Below are 27,221 nucleotides of genomic sequence, written 5' to 3'. Positions count from 1 at the left end.
CTTCAGTATTTTACATCTAAGGTAAGTGTATAAATAACTGTGCCCATTAAAGCGACGTTCGAAGTTCTCGACGAATAAAATAGTTACTTTTATTTATAAATGAAAACTTCTGAAGACATTTAAATTATATGTAAAGAACAAATTATATGCAACTGAAATATGTAAATAACACATAAAAATTTCACTTAAAAAGATGAAAAGTTAATTTCCGTGTGTCAATTACCGAGCCTTTCCTTTTCTTTTGGAAAGTATCATTTCCGTCTTCTTTTTATCTTCATTTGCAACGTATTTCCTAAGTTCCTTAACAAAATGAAGGAAAAATCACATCAAACCAATAATCAGAAAATTGAAAAATTAGTTTCCGCATTTTACAGGTCTTAAGAAGTTAAAGTTTTGATTCGGCTGTGAAAATTACAGATAAAATATTATTTTAAAAATTCAATAATGAATAATGTAGTTTTTAAATATAAGTAAAATTATTGTAAGGGCACAGTAATTGATACACGTACCCTACGTAGGCTTGTACGCTTGTCGTGAACTCAATGTCGTCAAGTTTCGCGTTTTAAAATGCTAAGCACCAACGTACTTCGCGTCTAACGCTTTACGAGCCGTTGCGCAAGCAAGAAATGATAAAACTAGAAAACGCGAGCGAGTTTTCTAGATATTTTCGGAACGCCGAGTTATTTTCAATGTCATGCGATCCGTTAATGGACCATTCCGCCGCGCTCCTTACCGCTGGTTACACAACAATAAAAGCAATATTAAGGTTACCTAATTTATGCTACTTTCACCGTCTACCGAGCGCTTCGCGTACGTATAATGCGACATGATCTCGCTGCGAAACTCGTCAACCTGTGAAAGCACATATTTCTCTTTCTGCTCGACATTTAGGGTTCTCATTGTTGCCCCTGAGTTTTCAACACGCGAATTTTGTAAAACCGAATTGTCCGGATTGTCCGAAATTGCTCAATTTATTGACGAGCAACGTGCACACGTGCGGAGCTCGGGTTTATGTGGACTCAGAATATAAATATCGTTATTCGATTATCGAATTTCTAATAATTTACTTATATTTGCACAGGTTTTTGATTAAAGTCTGTAGAGAAACTAATTCATTTGAAAGGAGTACCATAATAACATATTGAAACAAATATGTTAAGAAAAATTGATAGATAAAATTACCAATGATACTTTAATATCAAAAAACTTATTTCGTTTTAGCATTCGAACATTTGACAAAAATATAACTGACTATATTTATATATATATATATATAAATATAGTCAGTTATATTATGTTATATATATATATATATATATATATATATATATATATATATATATTATTATATTATATTATATTATATTATATTATATTATATTATATTATATTATATTATTATATTATTATTATATTACTTTTTATCTATCAATTTTATAACTGACTATATAAATATAGTCAGTTATATTTTTGTCAAATGTTCGAATGCTAAAACGAAATAAGTTTTTTTGAATTGGACCAAATGACTTGATTTTTTTTTGCGATGTTAAAGGCGCTAGCTCGCTACAGAATATCTAAATAAGTTTTTTCAAAAATTGTAATTAGCTAGAATGCGAAAAAATATTTAAAAAAAGCTTACTGTTATATTTTTTTATCTGAGTCTAAGACGAAAATTTAAATGATGCGTTTTGGAGGTTTCATGTATTTGTTTACATTATACCGACCTATTAAAGATATAAAGTATTTTGGAAAACCATTTTCATTTAGATGTCGGCATGAACCAGATTTATATACTTTGTATAATTCTTCTACTTTTGTTAGATTAATTTGCTATATTTATTGCTTCAGATTATTTGAAACCGTTTTTAAGTAAACCAATCGAAACTAAAGTAAATCATTGAAGTTATTATCAAATAGTGTCATAATCCACAGCAATTATTATTCTAATATATTATATCCTAATGTGGTTTTTCACCCTACTGCCAAGTCACTAACGTTACTAACTAATCTATTAAAAACTGCGATATCAAAGCCTACAATTCCACTGAACAATAATACGACACTTATAGTCGATCACGAAAATATTCGATTACTTTTTAACGCGGTGTAAATTTTAAAACATTTGACTAAATGACTTGAATTTTTGTTTACACGTTAGAAGATCTAGTTTACTAAATGCAAAAATTAAAATTGGTTGAAATGTCAAAAAAAAAACTAAAAAATCTCATATTTTAAACTTTTTTATCTGTGTGAATAATTAAACTTTAAACAGTGCATTTTGTAGACTTCGATAACTTATATTCATGCAGAAAATTTCATCGAAATCAGTTAACGTTGTTATAAGCTATGAACAATTAAAGATTGTGAAAATAGCAGGTTTTCATTACTTCGGAACAAAATAAAGTTCAATGCATCTAGCTCGTAACAAAAATCAAAATTCATTGCTCGTGTCTCATAATAACATTAACCAATGTTAATGTTTAATTATTCTCTGAAATAAAAAAATTAAAACGTGAGATTTTTTTATTCTTTTGCCATTTCAACCAATTTTAGTTATTGCAACCATTTTTTGGTGATCGTTTAGTAAATTAGATCGTCTAACATTTCAAAGAAAAGTTCAAGTCATTTCAAGTCACATTTTACAATTTTTTCCGTATTAAAAAGTGTCCGACCGTAGTTTCAGCATTTTTAATGCACTTTTAGTTTCAAATGTTTGGAATAACGAAACCGCTTTAAGATATTTATTTCGTTTCCCAAACATGTGATAATCAACGCTTAAATCTGAATTGAAACGATCCGATGGATCAAGGTGGCTGATTTTGCAACGATGCAAGGAAACCAGTCGTTGAAGTCACATTTTTTGAAAATGCAACATTCAAGACACGCTGCGATAAGTTCGCAGCTTTCTCCGATTCATCAACGCTTTGAATACAATGCAATAAAAGTGCGATTGCAAAACTCAACCGAGGGGTGTATACGATTATGTTCGTTAGTCATCTTTGCTCTTCACGGCATTAATTACCGGCGCCAATTTCTTTGGCCCATAAAGAAAGTAATAATCCAAGGTTCACGCGTGTCCTCCTTTTCCTCACGCAACAGTAAAAATTCTCAGGTGTAAAACAAGTGACGCGAATGAAATTGTCCGGCGAGCATGACGAAGAAAACCAATATGTATGTATAGCGTTTCGTCATTCGAATTTTTTTCGGGATCAGACAATGAACAATTAGATATTTGAAAGAATTCATTTCTTTTCTAAAAGGCTCGATAATAGTATCACACATTAGTATCTACCAGAAATTTGCGATATCAAATTGGACACATTGTTGTATCTTTCAAAAAGTCAAATCTATTGGTAACAATGAAAATCAAATTTTTTGTTCGTTCTTAGCACAGTAATATTACTTTGTACTGTTTCCTAATTATATATTCCATATATATATTCCATTTTAATTATATTTAATTATATATATATTCCAGTGTGGGTTAACTTTATTTTAAATGAAAACAAAGAATAATATGTTTCTTAGAAATGTGACATTACAAACGAAACACAATTTCTTGATTTAAGGTGTAAAGCAAAAGTGCAAATACATGGCCAGTTTTATTTAAATAAACACCTCGTCTGAAAGATTTCAATGATATCACGAATTACATCAGTTACAAAAGAATTGTATCTGTCAAAGTACTGATTCACATGCATTTATTACGTGCAGTGGTATAACGAATATAGTGAAAAACTTCCAAAATTTTAATCGATGCTCTAGTTTATTTCAAACATGTTACAGAACATGCCAAATTTTATTTGAAATGGAAATAAGAAATAGCTGTTTGAAATAATTCATTTAGGACCGTTATTTTCAATGCTGTTATTTAAAAATAAAAATTAGATATATTTGAAATAATAGTAATTTCAAATAGTTCATTATTTCTTTTTTTTTATTTCAAATATGATTAAAGAAATAATCCCCAAAATTATATGCCATAGAAAGACTTTATTTTAAAAAACCTTTACAGCAATTTGCTGTCAGCGGAATTCTTTCCTCACAAAGTTTATCTTTAAGAGATTTTTGTCTGGATATCCGATCTATATGTAGAAAATTGTTGTCAAATAAAGCATTGAAATTCTGATTACTAATTCTTTGTATCAGTAATATCTTCCTGATTTTTAATTTTCTTCAATCCATAGAATTTGTGTTCACGATTTTTTTGTGATCTATACTGAAATCCCACATTCTACAATTGTATTAATCCTTATCACTCCAACCTGCAGTAATGCTGCCAAGCTTGAACCAGCGTTCTATAAAATTCTTGGAGTGATAAGGGTTAACTCTTAACACTCGAATGTTTCCCCACAAGAAATATTCACAAGACTGCTGGTAATAATAGTATTTCCAAGATTCATTTTTCTTTAACATTTTTTGACAGCCACGCCGAACACTTCAAAACTTTCATAAAATTAAAGTAATATATTTAATCAAATTTTGAAATGGAAAAAGTTCAGTTGTACGATGTTGATTATTTTGTCAACATTCATAGATATTACAGATTCTGATAAAATTAAGAGGATATAATAAATTGGTAGATACAATAGGTAATGAAATCCATGTCAATGCGACTTTATGCCAAGTCCTATTTAAACAGAGCAATTATTTCTAATTAGTTTGTCGGAAATACGAAGGCATTTAATCAGTGTATCAATGCGTCATTCATGATTGAAATTCGAGCACATGTACAATTTCGTTTTTGTTATTATCGATCATTCGTATATGTTCGTTCAAGTTTTATACGTGTGGCATGTGCAATAAAATATTATAATAAAGTTTATATTTGTATACAATGACGGATTTTTAATAAAAGCTCAATAGAATTACCCCGATTGACGATGCGACTAAATTCTTCGAGTGCAAAGGGTTAATACGTAAACTGAAATTTCTTTTGACTTTGTGACAAAAAGCGACAGAGATAGCTTTTCCTTCCAGCGGCAGAGATAATGCCAATACAGTGCATGACAATATTAACGTGCAGGTAACAGTGACACGGTGTGAACTGCCCTTGAGTGGTTGCAACATTGGCAACGTCGCAATTCCGTGTCACACTCTGCCGGCAACGGCGACGATTTGAGAGTTTTCCACGTGAAGAAACTCGCATAATCTCGTAACTCCCAGCATGCAACTTGCAATGGTACACGGTGCGCGCAGCAATGCATATGCCGTAAGAATAAAGGAACCTATTTTTCCGATTCATAGAAAACTGCAATTTAGAGTGGACGTGAAACCAACAAGAAAGACGGATGGAAACGCTTTGATCACCGAAACTATCAACATTGAGTGAATGCAAACCAATTTCTAATTCGAGGGACACACGCAAACCTGTATAAAGATATTTGAAAAAGTATCGGAAATAGTTGATAAAATACTCTTGTTTTAAAATTAGTATTTAATATTATTATTATATAACGTATTATATAATACGTTATTAGTATATTTATAATATATTATAATATTAGTATATTATAACATTATAATATTATAATATTAGTATATTATAACATTATAATATTATAATATTAGTATTTCAAGATTTATTTGACGTTATAGAGATAAGTGCATGTATTGAAAATGGTCATTTATCTCGCACTAGAGAAAATTATTAATTAAAATAGTACTGGAAACAATTATTTGAAATAGTATTTCACGTGCCTTCTCCATCAATTATTTGAAATACTATCTTTTTTTGTGATTAGGTAAGGTTAAGGTTTCAGTCAAAGAATAGAATTTAAAATTGGAATAGCATATTTTCTTATAGGCATTTATTGAAAGATCTATCGACGGTTCAACTCGGTTCGATTGAATTTTAAACTCTCGTAATCAATTACATGTTTAAGGTGACTTAAACGTCTTTAATTAATTAATAATGCTTAATCGAAACAAGATTGTATTGTATATGTTAATGTTTTATTTAAACAAATCCCTATATATAAAATACATATATACATACTATTCCGTTTTTGAATTTTGTACTTCGATTGAAAGTGCATTTGCAAAATTGTATAACTAAGTTGTACGTTGTGCAACTAAGTGTTGCATATGTAAATGTTTTATTTACATATGTATAAACAACTTAGTTTCGAGTAAACATTATTCATCAGTTGTCATATGTAAATAAAACATTTACGTATATTAACTACTCACTTTTGTGTTGCATATTTCTATTAATAATATTTTTAAGTCATGAACGAAATATAGATTAGTAAGATTTTGGAGCTTGTAAAGAAATATTAAAAGTCGATTGATCCACTGAGTGCATTATTATTTATCACGGTATAACTGCAGTCAAATGTGACCCATCAGTGGGTCACGCCCTTTTTATTAAAGGATGGGGCACGGTGCACAGTGAATTTCACTGGAAAGGGACCGCGACAACGGACGTTGCTATTCGTAATAACGGTAAGTTCTAAATACCGTGGCTGCCTTCCGAAGACGAAATTGCATAAAAATATTCGAAAGTATCGAGGTAGCCAAGGTTGCCGAAATTAATTGGCGTCGCGTTGTTCGTAAAAACGGTGCCTACCATTTATACAGATTACACGCGAAGCAAAAAGATATCTGTTTCTCTTCCCTCCTTGCTTTCCTCAAGAATAATTACTAATTCACTGTGCATTATGCAACAAATGATTACGTACACTAATGACGCGTTGTGCAAGTTTACGCATAATAAATATATGCTTGTACATGATACATGACGGTATGTTTTACACGGTGCTGTTTATGCCGTGCGTTTAGAAAGATCTACACCGTTGACTCCTATTCTCCGGCCCAAACCCATCGGATATTACCGCTCAAGATAAGGAACAGATAACTGAAGCGTATCAGTGACATTTGGAAAAACTTTCAGAAACCAAGAAACCAGAAGAGACGCCGAGAATTCGATGCTAAGAATGCAAAGAGAAAAGGATCTCCAACGTTGGTATAATACTAACTGGAATTTCTTGACTGTGTTCATTCAATTGCATTATTTTAATAAATTCAGCGCGCTTGATACAAGATCTCTTATGAGATATCAAGACATTAATCTAGGATATCTAAAATTTTCTAATAAAATTAGACTTCTCTCAACTTCGTAAGGCATGATCGGCGCGGAAAAAGAAAAAGGTCCTTAATACGAGTATCAATACGTCACGGGAGATGTCGTTAGGAAGAAATTAACGGACGGAAAGGAATTACATCACCGGCATGCGCGTAGCAATGCGACTTCCTCTTGTCATGCTTTCTCACGAGATGGGAGAGGAGAGAGAGAGAGAGAGAGGGGGGGGGGAAAGAATTCGACGATGGCTATCGAAAATTGAAGGTATTTTCGCGAAAGGAAACGCGGTCAGTGCGTGAGTCAGGCAAGAAAAGAGAGCCAAGGCAACGTTATTTGTCCTGTAAAGACGGGCGGATGGTCGATGGGTCGGACAGACCGAGGAACTGGCAGGCAGGCAGGCAAGCAGGCAAGCAGCAGGTAGGTAGGTAGATAGATAGGTAGGTAGGTTGGTAGGTAGGTAGGTAGGTAAGCAAGCAGGCAAGCAGACCAGCAAGCAAGCAAGCAGATAGGCAAGCAGCCAAGCAAGCAAGCAGACAGGCAAGCAGCCAAGCAAGCAAGCAAGTAAGCAAGCAGGCGAACGGGCAAAAGAACGAAGGAAGAAATCGGCTGGTTGAGAAGCCGGCCGGCTCCAAGGCAATGACTTGGCAACGCCGCTTTGCGCACCGAAGGATCTATATCCCCGAGCTGGCGCGACGCACCGCGCCGCGGCCACGTTTCGGTTAAGTTCGGCTTGTCTCGGCCCTCGGCCGCGCTCGACATCGACCACGTGACTGGCTACACGATACTCGCTATTCAGTAGATACTGGACCGATTTCGCCACTATTTTTCACTCTGCTCGATATCACACGGCGGAAGTCTCGATTACTTAGCATCCTAATATCGTTTTCCGACCAAGAAGCCAAGCGTTCAACGCCTGTATCGATTGATTTGCAGAGAACACCGCGAACAGTTTCCGCGTTCCTCCTCGCAAGAATTACATTGATGAACGCGCACGGACCGACGTGTGTTCGTGACACGCGGTCTTCGAGCCGTTCGAAAGTTTCCTGTCGTTTGCCGGCAGTGGGCGTGACGCTCGTGGCGTTCGCTCGTGTTGTGTTGTACCTTCGTTGGCAGGCATACGAAAATAACGGAAGAACTCGATACTAGAAACACGCTCGGACGAGGATCCGAGCCGAGAATGCGTTATTCAAAATGCTAACCTAAACTAACCTAACCTAATCTGTCATCGTTATTAACGATCTCTTCCTTCTATTCTCTTCGTAGCTAGGGGGCGTTGATGGACGACGTAGATTTAATTACTGGGGGTCGTTCGCGTAGAACGTTAATGTCTCGCGATGGATACGTACATACACCAGTCGTCGGCCGATGATGAATCAGTGTAGAAGCAAAGTCGCGCGCGCAACTGCGCACGCCCACGTAGCACTGTTGTGTGAGCTAAGTTTCTATTTGCCTGCATGTGCTTCGCACGCGACTCTCTCCGACGCGACGCGACGCGCGCGTAACCTCTCTTCGGGTCCGTTCCCTCTGTCTTTATGTTTCGCGTGCCTCCACAATTTCCATCGCGACTACAACGACCTGTGGATACGTCTTGTTTTTCGATACGCGTATTGCGCGTCTCATTTAATACCAGAGAGAATTGATACGTAGGAGACACGCGAGAGAGGTTACCGGCCGTGTCGTTTATCCTTCGTCCGGCTAGCTTGAAAGCGAGTCAAGGAATTCACTCCGGAGAAGCTGTTATTTTCGAATGTACTGTTCCACGTAGCCGCGCGGAGAGTCTCTAAGGTCTTATTTACGAGCTAATAAAACATATCGTTGGGAGGAGATTACGAGGCTACGTAAAAGCATATTACTGAAAATATTTTACCATCCTTATCCAATACGCGGCTCTCTCGACCGATCTTCTTAGTTGACTTTAACAACTCGAACTACCGAGTTCTAAACGCGACTAATGTGTACTGCTTTGTAACAATGACAAGATTGTTTTTTTCTTTTTTATAAACTTCGAACAATTTAAATTTTAACAGATGCTTGAATAAAAAGAACTTTATCTGAAAATGTCACGTAGAAATATTTTTATGACATCGGAGAGTGTGAAAGAAAATATCAGAAATCAATCATGTTGACTGATTTGATGATTTTAGTGTCAAGGAGGTATTCTGGGCTAGAATTTTGAAAAATCTTTTTCTTATTGTTTAAGTTTTCTTGAAGTTTGCTTGAAGACCGTTTTTTTACAATTCATAAGAATTATATACATGTTTGAGAGTACATCTATGTTCGCGATGAAAATTGGCGGAAAAATAAAATAGTTTTGTGTCACAAGAATTAAACATTGTTTTTCTTAATATGAATTATTATGTGAATTCTTATGTGAATTATTTGTGGGAATTTACGTTATAAATATATATTATTACGATAAAATATAATATACCATGTTTCCGTTTTCGAATACGAGCGTCTTTATTTGTTCTCCGCCTGAGTAACTGTACATTCGTAGAACGAGCATGAGGCACTTCAAACACGTTTCTCTCGGAATAGTATTTTTTGATATGATCAACATAATGTCTAGAGATCTAGTTATCCGATTGATTTCAAATTTTGACACAATATTCACTGGATTCGTCGCTACCGTCTCCGTCATAACTCTCAAAGAATCATTAATTTTCCCATTGCCATTCTTTTTGAAAATTTTATTATTTATAATCTGTTTTTTGGAAGTTAAATGTAATTTAAATTAACATATTTTGGAAACTTTTCCTTTCAATTCCGCTAAAGAATTCTTATAATTATTCGTCACTATGCCAAAGAATTTTCGACGAATCTATTTCATTTCAATAAACACTTTATCGATTGTGAAATGTTTATCGATGCAAATACAGCCATTGTGTGCACTTCTACGGTTTCGAACGACAGTATACAATGGCTGCTCCGTAAGCTTCCGCTCTTTAAACGTCAGTTAGGACCACCTATCGCTTACACGCGTATACTCGACACGAACGCACACCCTATTGGATCTCTTCATATAGTCCCTCTAACCGTACATGTGATTATAGCGAGAAAGCAAATAGCTGAACGGTGAAAAGAGCGCATATGATTGATTACTCAATAAAATTTTGATCTCTGAAAATATCCGATTTCGGAACTTCAAGCTTGGATCTTTAACGAATAGTTTGTAAAAGTGCAAATATCAATCTTGAGTTTCTCCTTCACGAGTTCTCTATTTATAGAAATTAATGGTTATCCTGTGACAAATATTTCAGCACAGCATATTACTTCTCTATGATCTTCATTGTTTAACACCGTTCTATTGGGTTGGCAACTAAGTAATTGCCGATTTGTTCAACGAAATAAAAATTTTTTTTTTCTTGGAATGAAGTTTAATCTGTAATGTATTTTCCATTTTGTTCGATGACCTTTTGCCATCTCTCTGACAACTTGAAAATTCCACGCTCGTAGAAAGTCTGATCCTTTTCGACCAAAAACTGAGTTAAGTGAGATTTTACAGCGTCATCATCATTGAAAGTTTTACCACGAAGGGAGTTGTCCAGGGATCGAAATAAGTGGTAATCCGATGGCGCGAGATCAGGGCTATATGGTGGGTGTAACATCAATTCCCAACCAATATCCATCAATTTTTGCCGAGTGGACAAAGACGTGTGCGGCCTAGCATTGTCCTGGTGGAAAATGACACCTTTACGATTGACCAATTCTGGTCGCTTTTCCTTGACCGCTGCATTCAATTTGTCCAGTTGCTAACATTTACAGATAATAAAAAATAACATAATAATAATAATAATAATTTTATAATATAACATTTACGGATATCATAAAAATGGGAGTGAGAGACATCTATAACTGAAATCGGCAATTACTTAGTGTTGCCAACCCAATAGCTTCGAAAATGGCTTTAACTCCTCGCCTTACGATTTACCTTCAAAGAAACATGCGAATGCAGACAGTTTAACGCGATCAACAATTACTTATATCTTGAAACGACAGCAGAAGAGAAGTAAACATTTGATTGGCATCAGTTTTTATGACTCACTTAACAATGCTACGAACTATAAAAAAAGCAGTGTTAATTTTGTTTTAAATGCTGTTTATTTAGGTTTTAAATCTGAATTTCTTTTTTTAAAGATGACTCGACGGTGTGCAGGATTCCTGCGAAGCGGAATTACCTGCAGCAAAAATTCAAAAAGTGCTTCAAACTAGAGCATATTCTCTAGGCATTGACGATTGAACATTTTTATTTTTGTGAAAATTGTAGAAACGGTAGTTATTTGTATCTGAATTACCGAATGTGCACAAAAATTTTTTACGTTTCCGAAATGATTGAAAGTTAACAAAAAATCGATCGTCGATCCCTGGTACACGTTATAGTAAAGGTAACTGCGAAATTTCGAAGTAATCGGTTGATGATTTTGAAAATACAGTTTCGAGAAAAATGCGTTTAAGTTTCCTAACATTGCGAAAGATTTTAGCCCGCAGCCTGCGGTTACCGGGTCATTTTAACCCAATGTATTTAAATGGTCACTTAATTTGTCAATTTTCGACAATTCAATTAAATAAACGTTTTTTATACTAGAAACAACAGGAGAACAAAGGAAAAGTGTCTTCAATGTTATGTTTGGAAAAATTGAATAAAGCTGAGCAAGGGTTCAGCAGTGCGAGGGTTAAAAGAGAAACTTACATTATAGGATGTCCACGTAATTTACGCCACGATTTTACGAACACTTCCGACATTCTGATAAAAAAATGTCCCGAACAAAAGTTAAACAGTTTTTGGTCAACTACAGATTACAATATAAAATACTTCAGATAAAATGTTCTATTGCAGAAAATCGTATCAAGACCGATTCAACGTCCTTTTCTATCATGACCTTGATGTCAAAAAACGGTACTTTACTATTTTGCTCGTATTACTTTTTATTCATATTAAATAAATATTTCAAGGTACATTACTTTATTTGAAAGCATCAATCTATCGAACAATAGTATAAATATTCAACAATAACACTTATAATAAAATCAATTGTTCAAACGGATTCTATGCAGCTCGATCTTTTCTCCTTTACATTGAAAAACGTTGATGTTTACCTGGAAACGAACAATTAGAACCAGCACAGCATATACAGCAAGCATCATCAAAGAGAAGTATATCCACCAAACGTTACGAAGAACAACAAACAAGCTGCGAGACAATTTTATGCAGTGCTCGGCTGAACGTATATGCAGAACGTGGCTTCGGGGTACGAGTGGAGGTGTTTCCTCAGGTAGACGGGGCCCGAGATAGGTTCGGTAGAAACTGGAAGAGGTTGGTCCCGAAAGGAAGTTTTCATGACAGGCCATGACAAAAAACGAAGACGACGAGCATGAAAAGAAAGGACAGCAGGTGTCGGCACAATTCAACCTTTCAAAGGAAGAGCTCTTCAATTTTTTAACTCAAACATAACGACGGATGGATGCACCGTCCCTTTCTTTTTCTCGTGAGAAGATGTTTATTTCTAAGCCGGCAAATGGGGACACGTGAGCTATCCGAAGAATTATACGTGACTAGAACGAATGTTTCATAACACGTGGGATTCCTCTTTGGTGGCAAGGTAACGCAAAAACAATGGTAAACGATTCGAAATAAAAACTGCTAACCTTTCGCCAAATGTTTCGAAATAATTCTACTTTGTATTGTCATTCAAACCGACTTCACTGCTCTCCCAACCTGTCGCGCACAGTGCTGTTGCACAGCCTCGGATCAAAATATGCTTCTGTGGATAAGCAAATAATTTTTGTGCCACGTTTCTGCATGGCTGTGAATTATAACAATCTTTTGATGTCAAGCAAACAAACACTTCGTCGAGATTATTAAGCTCGCTTGTTTAATCCTCGTAATACCTGCTAGTACCGTGCACTTGCAGCCCCACATTCGGGTTCAAACGGACCCGTAACCTTATTTATACAAACATTTTGAACTAAAATTTTGTCATTATCATCATCAATTACTATTCGCTTGTTTAATCCTCGTAGTAACGGCGGTTAGGTGTGCACTCGCAGCCCCACATTCGGGTTCAGACGGACCCGTAACCTTATTTATACGAACATTTTGAACTAAAATTTTGTCATCATTATCATCAATTACTATTATTATGTATTTGTTGTCGTTGCTCTAACATAAACAAACGGCATACGGCATGGTACAGCGAGGGTTAACACGTTCCCTGCCAGACCGTTTTTTGAAGACTTTCCGTTCAAGCCGCGTGGGGCGTATGCGCCCCACGCTTTACATTTGTATTATTTTGTTTCTGGCGTATGTTTTACAATAATTAAAATAGTGCAAAAATCATAATTATCAAGGAAAGGTTGTATAGTTTAACATGCATAACACAGCAAACCAATAAATTTATTTTTCTAGGAATTACTTTAACAAATACCTGGCTGATCATTATTATACCAAGCGAGTTGCATCCTCACATATAATTTTTTTTATCATGCCTATATTAGTTTAAAATATAACATTTTAGTTAAATTCAAGTTTGTATGCGATTACAAAGGGATGTTACGATGAACTTTGTTAAAACATGGCAAACATAAGTGTGGTTTATCCACACAACTATCGCAGAATGTTACAACTTTTACAGTACTATAGAACTATAAATCAATCCCAGCTTCAGTGAAGCAGTAAGTATTGTGTCAACGACACGCGAATAAATGACTGATCGGAATAAGAGAAATGCAGTTAAAACAAGTTACAGTAAAGAAAAATTGCCCATCACGCCGCGTGGGGCGTATACGCCCCACGATTAAATGAGGGCATCGGCAATAGTATTAAGATGTCCATAATTGACTGCATAATGAATTTTTAAAAAATTCTTCATTTTACAATGATAATACCAAATGGCTTGAACGGAAAGTTCAGCGTGGGGCGTATACGCCCCACGCGGCAGGGAACGTGTTAATAATGCTTAATTACAGTTATTCGGAACCAGTGACAACACGAGGGTAGTGGACGGTTTATAGTATTATAAATTATATTTTCTTTTGTATAATAATACCATGCCGCGTTATTATGGAAATACACTACGATTTCTCTATACATATTTCTATAGTTCGCCGCACACTCGAATACGGATTAACACTATGCCGTCCGGTCGCACCACGCTGGTGCCATGCAAAAACTATCTGTTGTATGCCGGTGGTACCACTTTGGTGCCATTTTAAAAAACTGAAATAACATTTGAACTATATTTCTTAGGTGTTAAAAGGCAGCAAACTAACTATAGCATTGTGCTTATTTAAGTAAGAATTAAGTATAAAAATTCTTGGATGACATATCTTAATTTTAGGAATTTATATTACCGCCATCTTCGAAATTCTTTTTTAAATCTAAAATTTCCAAGCTATTATGCCGGCGTCAAACAAAAGAATCATATCTAAGATCTGCGGACGGCATAGTGTTAATAATGAGTTCCCTACACAAAATATCATTCAAAGTTGAGCGTGAGTGGTCCACATAGATTTCTAAGATTTGCATCTTACTTCACTGAATCACCTATGTCAATTTTATGCCATGATTAAGACATCTTACTACAACCGGGACTGATGCCTCGTGATCAACGGTGTGTAATAGTCGACGACCTATTATTTACATACAAACTAATTAATCACGTTATCTCCTGTCCTCGAACTCTCGAAAAATTAAATTTTCATGCATCGCTCCGTAAGCATAGATATTCTCCTCCTTTTCTCGCAGAAACACATCGCACACTGTATGGACATTATAATCGTTTAAATCACCTATTCATCAATGCCAATCGTTATTGCCGTTCTCTCAACTTCTTTCGTAATTCGTATGCATCGTTTGAACATTCTGCAATCACTATTGTTCGCAACCATCTTTAAATTCTTGATCTTATTGTTATTACCGTTATTGCCACATTATTATTCTTATTACTGTTACCATTACATAGCATTATTCATCTTCCTACTGCTATTACCATCGTTAATGACGCTTATCATACGGTCCATCGTGATGACGTAATAAATATATTATATTATTTTGGGTCGCGGTACGTCAAGGAACATTGACGAAATTGGAGAAGTGAATTTTTGAGTTTCGGGAGAAGAAGGATATTCGAACCGGGATATTGCAACGAAAATCAATAACAGTGCAAAAGTTATTAATAATTCCATTAAAGACGCTGGAAATTATGGAAGAGGATATGCAGCACGAAAAGGTTTCCAATTGGAAAAATCAGGAAAATAGAATGAAAGCATCAGTTTTGTTGCGACGCGTTGCGACGATGGTTGTTCTTTTGATTATTTACGAGTAGGTAGTGTTATTTTCGAATATTTATGCGGATTTTATATATTTGTGATAGAAATAGGTTGGCGAAATTTGAAACTATAGAGAGATAGAAAGAATTTAAGATTATCTATATACATATTATTATCAAACGGTCCACCATGATGACGTAATAAATATATTATATTATTTTGGGTCGCGGTACGTCAAGGAACATTGACAAAATTGGAAAAGTGAATGTTTTGGAAGAAGAAGGATATTCGAACTGGGATATTGCAACGAAAATCAATAACAGTGCAAAAGTTATTAATAATTCCATTAAAGACGCTGGAAATTGTGCAAGAGGGTATGCAGTCAGCACGAAAAGGTTTCCAATTGGAACAATCAGGAAAATAGAATGAAAGCATCAGTTTTGTTGCGACGATGGTTGTTCTTTTGATTATTTACGAGTAGGTAGTGTTATTAAAAAAAATAGGTTGGCGAAATTTGAAACTATAGAGAGATAGAAAGAATTGAAGATTATCTATATACATATTATTAACAACTTAACCGTTTGCGTATCAGATGGTTTTGAAAAAACAGGATCGAGAAGCGCCGAAGAGCGCAATAGCGCTCCTTCGATTATGTGTCGAAAAAAGCCGAAGAGCGCAATAGCGCTCCTTCGATTACGTGTCGAAAAAAGCCGTAAAACATAAAATAAAACGTTATGAATGAAAACATATATACTATTAATTTAGAATAGGTAACAACAAAATGCAAATTGGATTACTGACAGCGATGCGACGCGCGACGTATACATGCGTCTGAAAGACTGAGCACGTTTCGACAAATTTCGGGTGGGCCGTAAGTCGTCTGTTTCGGCCAAATGCCCTGGCTTTTCTCGACACAAAATCTGAAGAGCGCGAAAGTGGCTCGTGGTACGCAAACGGTTAATCAAATTATTGAACAAAGAACGAAATTTCTATTTCGTCGCTGTTTGTTTCAATTTAAGAGGAAAATGTTTATTGTGCACAAAGATCCGCAATCTATTTATAGATTATGTTCAGTTTTCTCAAAGCAACAAGCCAATAAAGATCCATTACGTTTACGTTGATTATTATTGTTAGTAGTAGTAGTAATAGTATTAACCGCCCAACCCTTCTTGAAATGGAAGCTACAAAGGCTGCATAAAGAGTGCTTTAGACGGCGTCGGAGGATATGGACATTTGGCTCACCACCAGGCGAGGTGCGAGAAGCTACGAGGCGAAAGGACGACTGTCCTTACACCTGACGATACGTAACGAGGCGGACGATGACAGTCCCTGCACCTGACGGAACGCAACAAGGCGGTCAAGGACGACGGTCCAAGTACCTGACGGGACGCAACGAGACGGTCGAAGACGACGGCCCAAGTACCTGACGAGACGAGGGAGGCATCGGGTCACCCTACTACAGACCCAACGGGAACTGTACACCAGTGACACAACGCGTGTCAAACCTGCTGAGCACGGATACGAACGTATTCCAAAACCATTGACGAATGCAACGAGCATTCTAGGTCAACACCTCCCCGGACAGACTCGATGGTGTCTCAGGTAGAAGGCAGGCCTGCGTTAAGGTCTTGGTGAGGTCTACACGAGGGATACAGTGGTACACGATTAAAATTTGCATCGATTCGGAAGCCAGCGTGTAAATTCTCGCGTACAAGACACCTTTTCCTTCCGTTGCGATCTCAAATATCCAGATTTCGCTCGCGACTGTAATTTGCGGAGATATTTTAAATGATCGTGCGCTATGGTTTGCACCGAAGGTTTGAAAATGTCATAACGCGTTCATTTTCAATCTTTTTTATTTTCTTCTTCTTCGTAGGTTATAGAGCATCCCTTTTGAAATTAAAATGGCTACGCATGATGTCCAGCAAAACTCGTGGAGTTTTTCTATTGCAATGAAAAGTCAATTATTAAAACACAGAGAAAGTAGCCGAAATTCCAAATACAGTGATGAGGAAACAAAAAATCATGTGCTTGCGAAAGTTATGTTCGTTTCATATCATTCGGTCATTCAGCGACCAGCCTGTGTAACAAATTAGCCCTTGAACGACGGACCATTTTCACAACTATGCAATTCATATTTTCGAAGATACCTCAATGTAGACTTATTAGTCTTTCTGTTGTTCCTAGTGTAACAGCCATTTATTTAATTGAACTGTCAAAGATTGACTAAAATTAATAATATACTCACACTAAACTCTGAAACTTTTTTTAAAATTTAAAAACTTAACAGTTCGACGGTTATTTCGCCTATAAGAGGTGATCTCGTTAGCGTTCTAAAATCATCTTAGTTGGAGGAGTTGAAAAATGTTGATGGAACCGACTTTCTCCTGCGCGTTTTTAAAACCGTCGAGTGTCGCGAACTATCGCAGCCGATGTGACGAGTTTTAAGTTCGGACTGCTTGAAATCGAACACCTTTCATGAACTGCAACGAGCTCGGGCTAGATGTACACGGTTAAATTTACGTACATACAAATAATGCTCATAGAAAAAGCTATAAAATTGATAATGAAATATAGAAGATAAACCGAGAAGATCGTTTTTTTTTTTAAATATCGGTTGGTTAATTTATGTTGTTCTGGAATGCATGACTTTAACCTTCAATTAATGGCGCACGTCAATTTGACGTCTATCAGTCTGCAAAACAAGCTATAACAAATTTGATCACCGTTTCTAGGTTAATAGTGGCGCCAATTTTTAGTGGCGCCTCAGACTTGACATCCAAATGCAAAGAATCAATGAGACAGATCTTGCAGTATTTATGTAGGACATTTTGGAAGTCGTAAATGCTTCGGATGAGCAAAATCTGGGAAAGAGACCCGTATCGCCAGTATGGCCTGTATCGTCTGAATGAAAATTCGAACGTAAAACTCTCAGGAAAACGCACATTTTAACCCTTTGCACTCCGCTGTCCCCTCTCGTGGGACATCGTAATTCTAGCATATCACTCGGATGTCCCCTCTCGTGGTACATTAAAGTTTATTAGTGATTACGAGGAATTGAGTTATTTCAACGCAACTTTTTGAGACATGCATGTTTCCCTGAAGTTTTCTCTTGAAATGGCACAAGAAATCAAATCAAAATATAGTAAAATTACTAAGATATATACAAGAAATGTCAGCGGTTTTTGACGAGAACGTGAGAGGCGTGCTCACGATGGTCCGAGTACTTCAAAGGCGCCATTTGAAAAGAGCGATAAGGCAAGTTTGTACAAGAAAGGTCGGTATGCGAACATAGCATGCACTGTATAGTGAGATTTATAATTATAAAATCTGGAGGAAAAGATTTTCAAAGCTGAACTCAGTTTGGTTTGAAGCGTCGAGCGGTATAGATGGATCTAACGAGTGAGAAAATCGGTAAAGTGATTCTTCTCTTGGTAAATAAATTGTTTGGTAAAAGTTTTTTTGGTAAATATCATCTTGTGAGTTGGTAATAACAATAAGAAATTTTCAACCTATGTATTTATTCATATTTTTTTATTAGAACAATGGCAAAACGTTCAAACACGAATGAGTCTCATGACACAAGTAGTAGCGAAGATGAGCTCCAGATAGACGTTTATACAGATATGTTAGAAAGACTCTAACTGTAGAAGGTTTTCTTCTACAGTTAATCTATCGTTTTGATAGCAGTGATAGTGATATCGTCCAAGCAACAAGGCGACGAGAGAAAGAGTTCGCATAGATAGCGATTACAACAACAAAACAAAATTATAAAACAAACAATAACAAAATTATAAAAAATAAAATATTGATCGTTTTGCAAATTTCTCGATTTCAGCCAATTCATGTAAGTCCAATATCATTATAATATGTTAGTTAGTTCCAAAACCATACTAAATAATACGAGAGTCTGTAAATGCCCGTTTCTGCCGAAAAGTGACGCCGAGTAGCTGATAGCCAACGTCCAGAATGGTTCGGAGTGCTAAGGGTTAAGATTCCAATAAAAAACAGAGAAAGTGGACACGAGAAGGTGTCCTTAGAACCAGAGATTGTCTTATTGTTAGCTAGTATTGTTTCGGTGATTATCTTAGCGATACCATCGAAGTTTTGGGCAATAAAGTACAAACATTCTAACAAGTATTCCGTGTGGTATGTTCACCACTCTCTTTTTACGCCTGTCTCCTTACAATGTGCACGTGTACACGATAGCCCGGAATCCAGGTGCTTCAAATCCAATCTTCGTTTCTTTACTTTCGGTGAGCCAACGATAATATTCAGACATCTTTGAAAACGCAATTACATTTTTAAAAGTTGCAGTTTTTTGAGATCCTAGTAGACAACGAGTAAAACATATTTTTGCAAAAATTACATTTGTTTGGAATGGTAAAAGAATCGAAAGGCAATGTCTTTTTTCAATCGTTTTGTATGAGCCTGTAACGAAGATTTAAACATCATCTTTTTCGTCCTTCCAAACAGATGCAATTTTTGCAAAACAATTTCTACTCATTGTATAGTGAATTCGGCATTCTAACATCTGAAAAAGATTCAAGTCATTTAGTCCAGATTTAAGAAACTAATTACGTTTTAAAGGTGTCCGGGATATTATTGTAAATTGAACTCAATAGCGTCATAACTGAATGTAACGAACATTATATTTCGTCGAAATGTGGTAGTTGGTGGTCATATTTGCCGGTGATAGCAGAAACGCGAAAACAGAGATAACGATTTTATACATATATGAATTATTATATGTGAACAACTAAAAATTGGAATTTCCACTGTAATGCACCAAACCGTTTTGCTTAATAAACTTTATTTTAGCCAGAATCACGTTTGCATTTTACATTTTAACCAAAAAATTCATTTTGTATTTTTATAAGAATTTGTTATCGATCAAAAAGTTCGAAATTACCAAATTCCTTCGTCGACTAATACCATATTTATTTAATACCTAATATATATGTATATACAATATCATACATGTATGTTTAATACCTATCTGCGTTAGACCATCAACAATGCTACATTTAAAAAATCTCCCATTCGTTAACTTGAAATGATGCATACATAAGGAAATAAATATGTACCGTAGCTCATGAAAGTATTCGAATACCTCTTAAAACGCAATAACTTTTTTCAAACTGTACTAAATGACTTGAATTTTTTTTTAGATGATAGAGGGACTAATCCACGAGACAATAACTGAAATGCATTTTCTTAATTTTGCTCTTACTTGGAATGACAAAAAGAAGTAAACAAACTCTTGTTTTTTAACTTTTTTATCTGAGCCTGTAACAAAAATTTAAAAAATGCCTTTCGTATATCTCGGTTGCTTATATGCGTGCTAAAAATTTTATCGAAATTGATCGACGTTGCTATGACTTACAAATAATTAAAGATCGCTAAGATCGCAATTTTGCCCCGATTTTTGTCACTTTTGACTAAAAGCTATAAGAAATCTGCAGTTTTTGAAATATTTCAACGCCTGTAGCTTGACTCTGAGTTAACCGATTTCGACAAAGTTTTCAGCATGCACATGAATTATCGAGATCTTGGTAAGGCAGTTTCTAAATGTTTGTTATAAGCTCGTATAAAAAAGTTAAAAATCAAGAGTTTTTTTACTTTTTTTGTCATTCCATGTAAGAGCAAAATTAAGAAAATGCATTTCAGTTATTGTCTCGTGGATTAGTCCCCCTATCATCTAAAAAAAAAATCAAGTCATTTAGTACAGTTTGAAAAAAGTTATTGGGTTTTAAAAGGTGTTCGAGAATACTTTCGTGAGCTACTATAAGTAATATGTATTTTACAACAGGCTTTCATAAAGGCCCTCTGTATTTCCAAGATCCCTTCTTCCCCACCCTACTACTGTAATCCCTTTTATATCATCGTAAATACGATTGTAATCTTTCGGACCCTTCCCTGGGAATGATATACATATTACAAATCGTTGCTGTGATAGGAATGTTTCTAAAATTCTGTCAAAATCGAAGTGTATTATCAAATTGTATTATTCCGAATATCGGGCGAAGTCACAAATAAATTCCCTCTGAGGTTTTGAAAAAAATTGCCTGACACACTTGTAGTCAAAGCGGTGAAATAGAATAATAATTATTAACACTAATAATCATTGAAAATATGAATTCAGTAAATATAGATTATTAAAATGACCTCAAAGAATAGAAAATATAATTATAACTTCCATTTAATTATAATTAATATATATATTAATATTAATTAATAATATATAATATTAATAATATATTAATAATATATAATATTAATAATATATTAATTATAATTTTATGATATAATTGTGAATAATGCTCAGATATTTATCAACATTTCTTTTTAAAAGACCATTATATTTCAAGTTAATTTTCCATGTTTTTCTACAACTTCCGAATTCCTGCGTAAACTTTAATGAAATACTTTAAATTCCATTGTAATGTGAACGAATCTAGTATCTCTGTTAAAATCAGTAATTCATTGATTTAAAATTACTACTGCAATATCCGTCGTTACGATTACGTCCATGCCAACAATATGGAATATTGAAACGTGTAATAGTGCCACATTTTCTTTTATAACACTCGTGTATTTCGTACTAAATGTTCAACACCTTTCATCGACCTAGTTTCCTAGGACACTTTATATTGCATAATTGAATACCCTAAATATTTCAAACAGCGTAGACGCAGATCTTGCGAGGAAGATATAAATACATACTTTGCTATTATATACTGGAGCTAGTTTTACTTAAAAATAAACATACGTTAATGGTGATTCGATTCTTGGTTAACTCTAAACGACGAATTTAAGTAGACAGCAATATCTCAGTGAAACATTCTAAAATGAAATATATTTGAAATTGATAGTACTTACAAGCAATTTTGGAATTAATAAAACGATACCACCACCACGAAAAGATGTAATGCAATGTTCGACATTTTTGAAGCCACGTGAGAAAATCGTATGGAAAGAAATTGAAAAAAAAATTATGATTTCAAAAGAAAACTGCGTAAATATTTTCCGTAAATTTAGTAGAAATGTTTAATATTACGCCATTTTTTGAATGACATGCATTACCAGAAAGGTCTGAAAAATGGTAAACTATAGTTGTGATAAATATGTCTGAAGGAAAAAAGGAGAGAACGCCGGGATTTTCACTTTTCTGCATAATTATCCTTGCCAGAAAGTGTCGTTTCTTAACAAGCTATTGAACATCATTGGTGTAAGGCCAGATTTGATTACCTTGATTGGCTGTGCTGTACAGGTACCACTCTTTATCTCATAAATAAGTTTTTATTGCACACATAAGTAAACACGAAACACGCGTGTATTAACTCTATGTTATCTTTAATGTTAACACGTTGAGTGCCGAAAAATCAACTCTAAATCTTCCCACAATATCGATGAAGTTTATTTAACGAAACTGTGAACTAGAGAGATAAAATCTATCACATACCGTGGACGGTATTTTATCTCTTCGGCATTTAAAATATCCTCGTAAATTCGGTTTTTTCAGAATCTATTGCGATAAAAATGAATTTTGAAAACTAACAAAAAATTAGTTAAATACTATCGACGCGACACTCTACGTGTTAATAACACGTTACTACACACATTTGTGTCGTCAAATACGCTTCAGCTATTTTTATAATAAACCTATATAACAGACAAAGAATTCCTCGAACGTTGTAAACATCTTTAACGGCGACGTATACATCAGAGAACGGCGACCTTAAATTACCTAACCGTTTCAAAAAAATACAGCATTCGCATTGAACATTGTACGAAACGAGCTGTCGAGTGAAAGTAAAAAGAAACTGAAAGAAAAACTAAGAGAAACGAAAACTAATCACTCACCCTGCATTTTCAGCGACAGCAATGGACATGTGCCTCCTCTCATCGAGGATGGCTGTAGCGTCAAACTGCCGAGGGAGATCCGTGATAATAAGTTAAGAGTTACAGTCGTCTCTTTCTGCACGATCTGCTAACATCACAACAACCACCCTTCACCGCACGCCCACACCACCAACAATGCGGATACCACCACCGACAATAACCGAACGCACCACTAACATTCACTACCGGCACTACCGAAATCCATTAATAGGTTACGATCCTTGTATTTTCTGTCTTTCCTCCGGTAACCAACAACAACTCCTTAATTCGTCGCATTCAATTAACCAGAATTACGAAAAACCGAAGCATATACAGACTAAAGAAGAAAAATCAAATCAAGTATAAATAATATTACGTTTGAACTGTCACGTTTCACACTGGCACAATTCAGCGGACTTCGGTAATCGAAACGAGGCAAATTCGAAATCAACGAAGACGAACAGTTTCTTTTCCTCGTGCAACCCTCACCGACTGGACCTGCGTTCTTAAACGCATCGTTTTATCGTTTACTTTCGCCTTCGTTCACTGATATTCGATCCCTTTGTCGAAATACTCACGGCACTGCCACTGTTCACTGTCACCGTCACACTGCCCACTGCCTCTCTGTCACTTAGCAAATCACTGTCACGGAAATATTCGGGGGGGAAAGTACACTTTTTATCTCATTGGCACTTTACAGGACGCTTCTTATCGACCGAGTATCGTCACCTTCATTTCTTTCTCGCCTTCGAACATTAGCCGTTTACTTCTCGCCGGAACTCTACTCTCACTTCACTTGTTTTCACAAACTTGTGTACAACTGGGGAGACATTTGTGTCTCCTTTTTGCCACGAATATACACGCGTAATCTATCAGCGTGTAATAGAAACCTTAGATGTCCCTCTTGTGTTTCTCTTTGCTTTTTTACTGCACGAGCTCAGTCACTGTTGCCACTGTTTAGGAACGATCGGATCGGTTTTCCACCGCTTTCCCAAACGTAGAATCTCTTATAAATATTCAGTGAAAGACGACTCTTCCTTTCTTTAAGAATCGCCGAACCGAAATCGAGCTGTCCAGTCCCCTGGCGGTCCTTACGTTCCCGTTTCTACAGATTCGGCGAGGTGTAATTCTTGTCGATCCTAATAATTAAAAAAGCAATAATTGAAAAATACAGCTGGTATCAATGAACAGAAGTGTGATAGATAATAAATTAGAAAATCACGTTACTTTTCAATGCCTCTCAAAGATGTAATAATCTTGTCACGTACATTTTCAACGCAACGTAAAATTGATATCTTATCTAGGATCCCTTGGATTATAATAACGAACCATAAAACGTGTGTTTTGCTAAACCACAATTTTTCCATTGGTCGAAACAAACAAAATGCCTAACTATTATTAGCGTTACAATTATAATTTATAAAATGCTGTAAAACAGTGAGCAATCGAATGTTAGAAAAAGTACACTTTCTTTGTCTAAATGTTGCGCATCCTAACAATCGTCGGCTTCAAATAATCGTAAGCACCATAGTGCACTCTTTCGCGTAGTTCTAACCTTCGTAATTGACTGCGTCGATCGTCTCCAAATAGGGGCGCGTTTACGCAGATCGCGTGTCGGTCAGGTAGGTTTCTATGACATTCGAAAAGGTATAATGATTTGAGAATTTTCGATAGAAATATAGCGGATAGATGTGGTGAAGTTAAAATACTGGAGAATGCCAATAGTATGTCGTTTTCGAAATGTTAGTATACACCTTTATCATCGTGACGAATTATAGATAGTCACGTATCAGTCTCGATATTAATATTAAATGTCTCATGGACAAATTGTATTTTTCGACATGTAAATCGCTTGCAGCTATATATCGTAATCCCAAGCATCACATGGCGTCGCACTACTAATATAATGCTCTGTATATACGCGCATGTCCACACCCCATTCTGCTTCTGAACATATGTAGACCGAGGCACGTTTAAGAAAAGTTGATCGATATTGTCGTCGACGTTTAAGGTCTCTACCCACGGGCATGGCTCTCTTATGGAATTTAAAAACTCGTCCACCACAAACTGACTGACAATTCAGCAAAATATCGAGAAATTATGTGCGCAGATAAGAAGCGGAAAACACTCGATTAGACCAACAAAGTCCTCTCCTGAGAAAACCAGAAGCGACAGGAATTAGAGACCCGATTTTCTACGATTACATAACAAAATATATGAAAAGTGTGGATTTCAATGTTTTATGCATCATGTCTTATTAAAATTCAATATACTTCGGAAAATCTGTCCACGGTATATCAATAATAATAAAACATATCGTAAATTCCAGAAGCAGGATTAGCTCTAGATAAAATCGTTTGCACGTGAGAACCCCAAGACACTCTCAGAAATATGTTGTTGAAAGCAACAAGTTTCGATGAACAATACAAAAATCCTGTTAATAAAAAAAGGAAATGAAGAAATTGTTCGAGAATGTGATCGAGCGTAATTGCGACATAATTAAGTGTTACCACTGCTAGCATTTCCTGATAACATAGAGAGGAAACGTTTCATCTCACTTCGAGTAGAAAGCTTGTCGCGGAGCGCAACTGAAAGCGCGAGGAAGTATGCGCGCGCCAGACACGGCGCGTACAGCGAAGCGCGACGAACTTGACTCTCAAAGCATTGGACCGTCCGACAAGTTAATAAAAACGGAACGCGGCGACCCCACTTTCTTATTATCACGCGAGCAGCCTACGCTCGTAATTGTGTCACGCATACGCACTTATTCTTCGCGACGAAAATTCGTGAAACAGCAAAGAGATAGGAAAGAGAAACGAACGATAAAGAATCAACAGGAAATTATTATACATCGACTGACCGGTTCGATTGGAATGAAACTTATCCATCCATCGGAGATCGTTCATTCAAGGTTCACTCGCTTGGTTCGCCGATTTCACTGATTATGCCACGCGAAACACGTAAGAATTCGACCATTCACCATCACGGGAATTAAGTCTCTTTGGTTGTATGTATGTACTTGGTTTTCTTCCACTCCGAAAGTTCATGCAGGTTCCGAGCCCAGCTTTCCGTAGAAAAACACAACGGGGCGCCACGAGATGTGGATACTTCTCTCTCGCTCCTTTCCTCTTTCTTCTTTATTCTATTTCATAGCTTCGACTTGCACGTGTCGTAAATTCGAAATATTTGTCCGACGCACGAGACCACAAGACACAGAGGAAACAACATTCGAGAAAAGTCGATGCCCGAGAATCTTGAACGTAACAAAAAGAACATCGATGTTTACCATCAAGTAGTTTTCTTCGTAACACCGGAACGCGTAATATTTTCTAAAGCGAAAGGCTCATGAGCGCGTACCAGACGTGTGCAAGTGTGAAATGTCCTCCTTGTATACGTCTTACGCCTCACCCCTTTTCTCTAACACTGGTTCTTCGGTGGGCGAGAAAAATAAATATATATATATATATATATACATATATATACATACATACATATATATATATATATACCTATATATACTTATGTGTATCTCCCTTTCTTTCTTATCTCTTCACTTCCGTTCTTTCTCCTCTGTCCTTCGCGATCATGATGTTTCCCTCTTCTTTGTGTTCTATCAGTTTGCTCGTATGCAGAGTTCTATACGTGTTCGTACGTAGTACACTGCGCGCAGCTACGCAGGCCGTCCGTGTATATGGATACGAGTGGCAGGCGCGCGCGCGCCCATGTTGCGTTCGTGTGTGCACTTGATTAGCCGTGTGACGTCAGAGCACGGTTACATCGCTCACGATTGTCACTCAGATCAACGAAGAAAATCGCACGAAAATCTAGACGGGAATAGCGGTCGGAGACACGCGGTCGAACCTCGGACCGCGAAACGACGGACGATCCGTCGCGCAACGGTTAAAGGCGGCGGCGAGCATTCGCGCAAACCACCCGCGGTATTCGTGAAACGACTGACTCCATGCAACGATTGCAGTCGTACAGA

General features: G+C 36.1%; 1 protein-coding gene across 10 annotated transcripts in view; it reads right to left on the bottom strand.

The window, feature by feature from the left end:
• The window catches only part of LOC117223279 (uncharacterized), a 414,979-nt gene extending 387,758 nt beyond the window's left edge, over positions 1 to 27,221 (bottom strand). For 2 of the 10 annotated variants that reach the window (XM_076522321.1, XM_076522323.1), the window contains exons 1-2: positions 26,097 to 27,221; positions 23,219 to 24,375 (exon numbers count right to left, since the gene is read on the bottom strand). In XM_076522321.1, the coding sequence (XP_076378436.1) occupies positions 23,219 to 23,247 (29 nt within the window). In that variant the 5' untranslated portion in view covers positions 23,248 to 24,375; positions 26,097 to 27,221. The remainder of the gene's footprint in view (positions 1 to 23,218; positions 24,376 to 26,096) is intronic. The other 8 variants (XM_076522320.1, XM_076522315.1, XM_076522313.1 and 5 more) reach the window with 7 other exon arrangements.

This window comes from Megalopta genalis, chromosome 5, assembly GCF_051020955.1.
Source record: "Megalopta genalis isolate 19385.01 chromosome 5, iyMegGena1_principal, whole genome shotgun sequence".
Classification (NCBI taxonomy): domain Eukaryota; kingdom Metazoa; phylum Arthropoda; class Insecta; order Hymenoptera; family Halictidae; genus Megalopta; species Megalopta genalis.
Note: the sequence above shows the minus strand (reverse complement) of the source record. Positions and strands in the feature narration are given on the sequence as shown.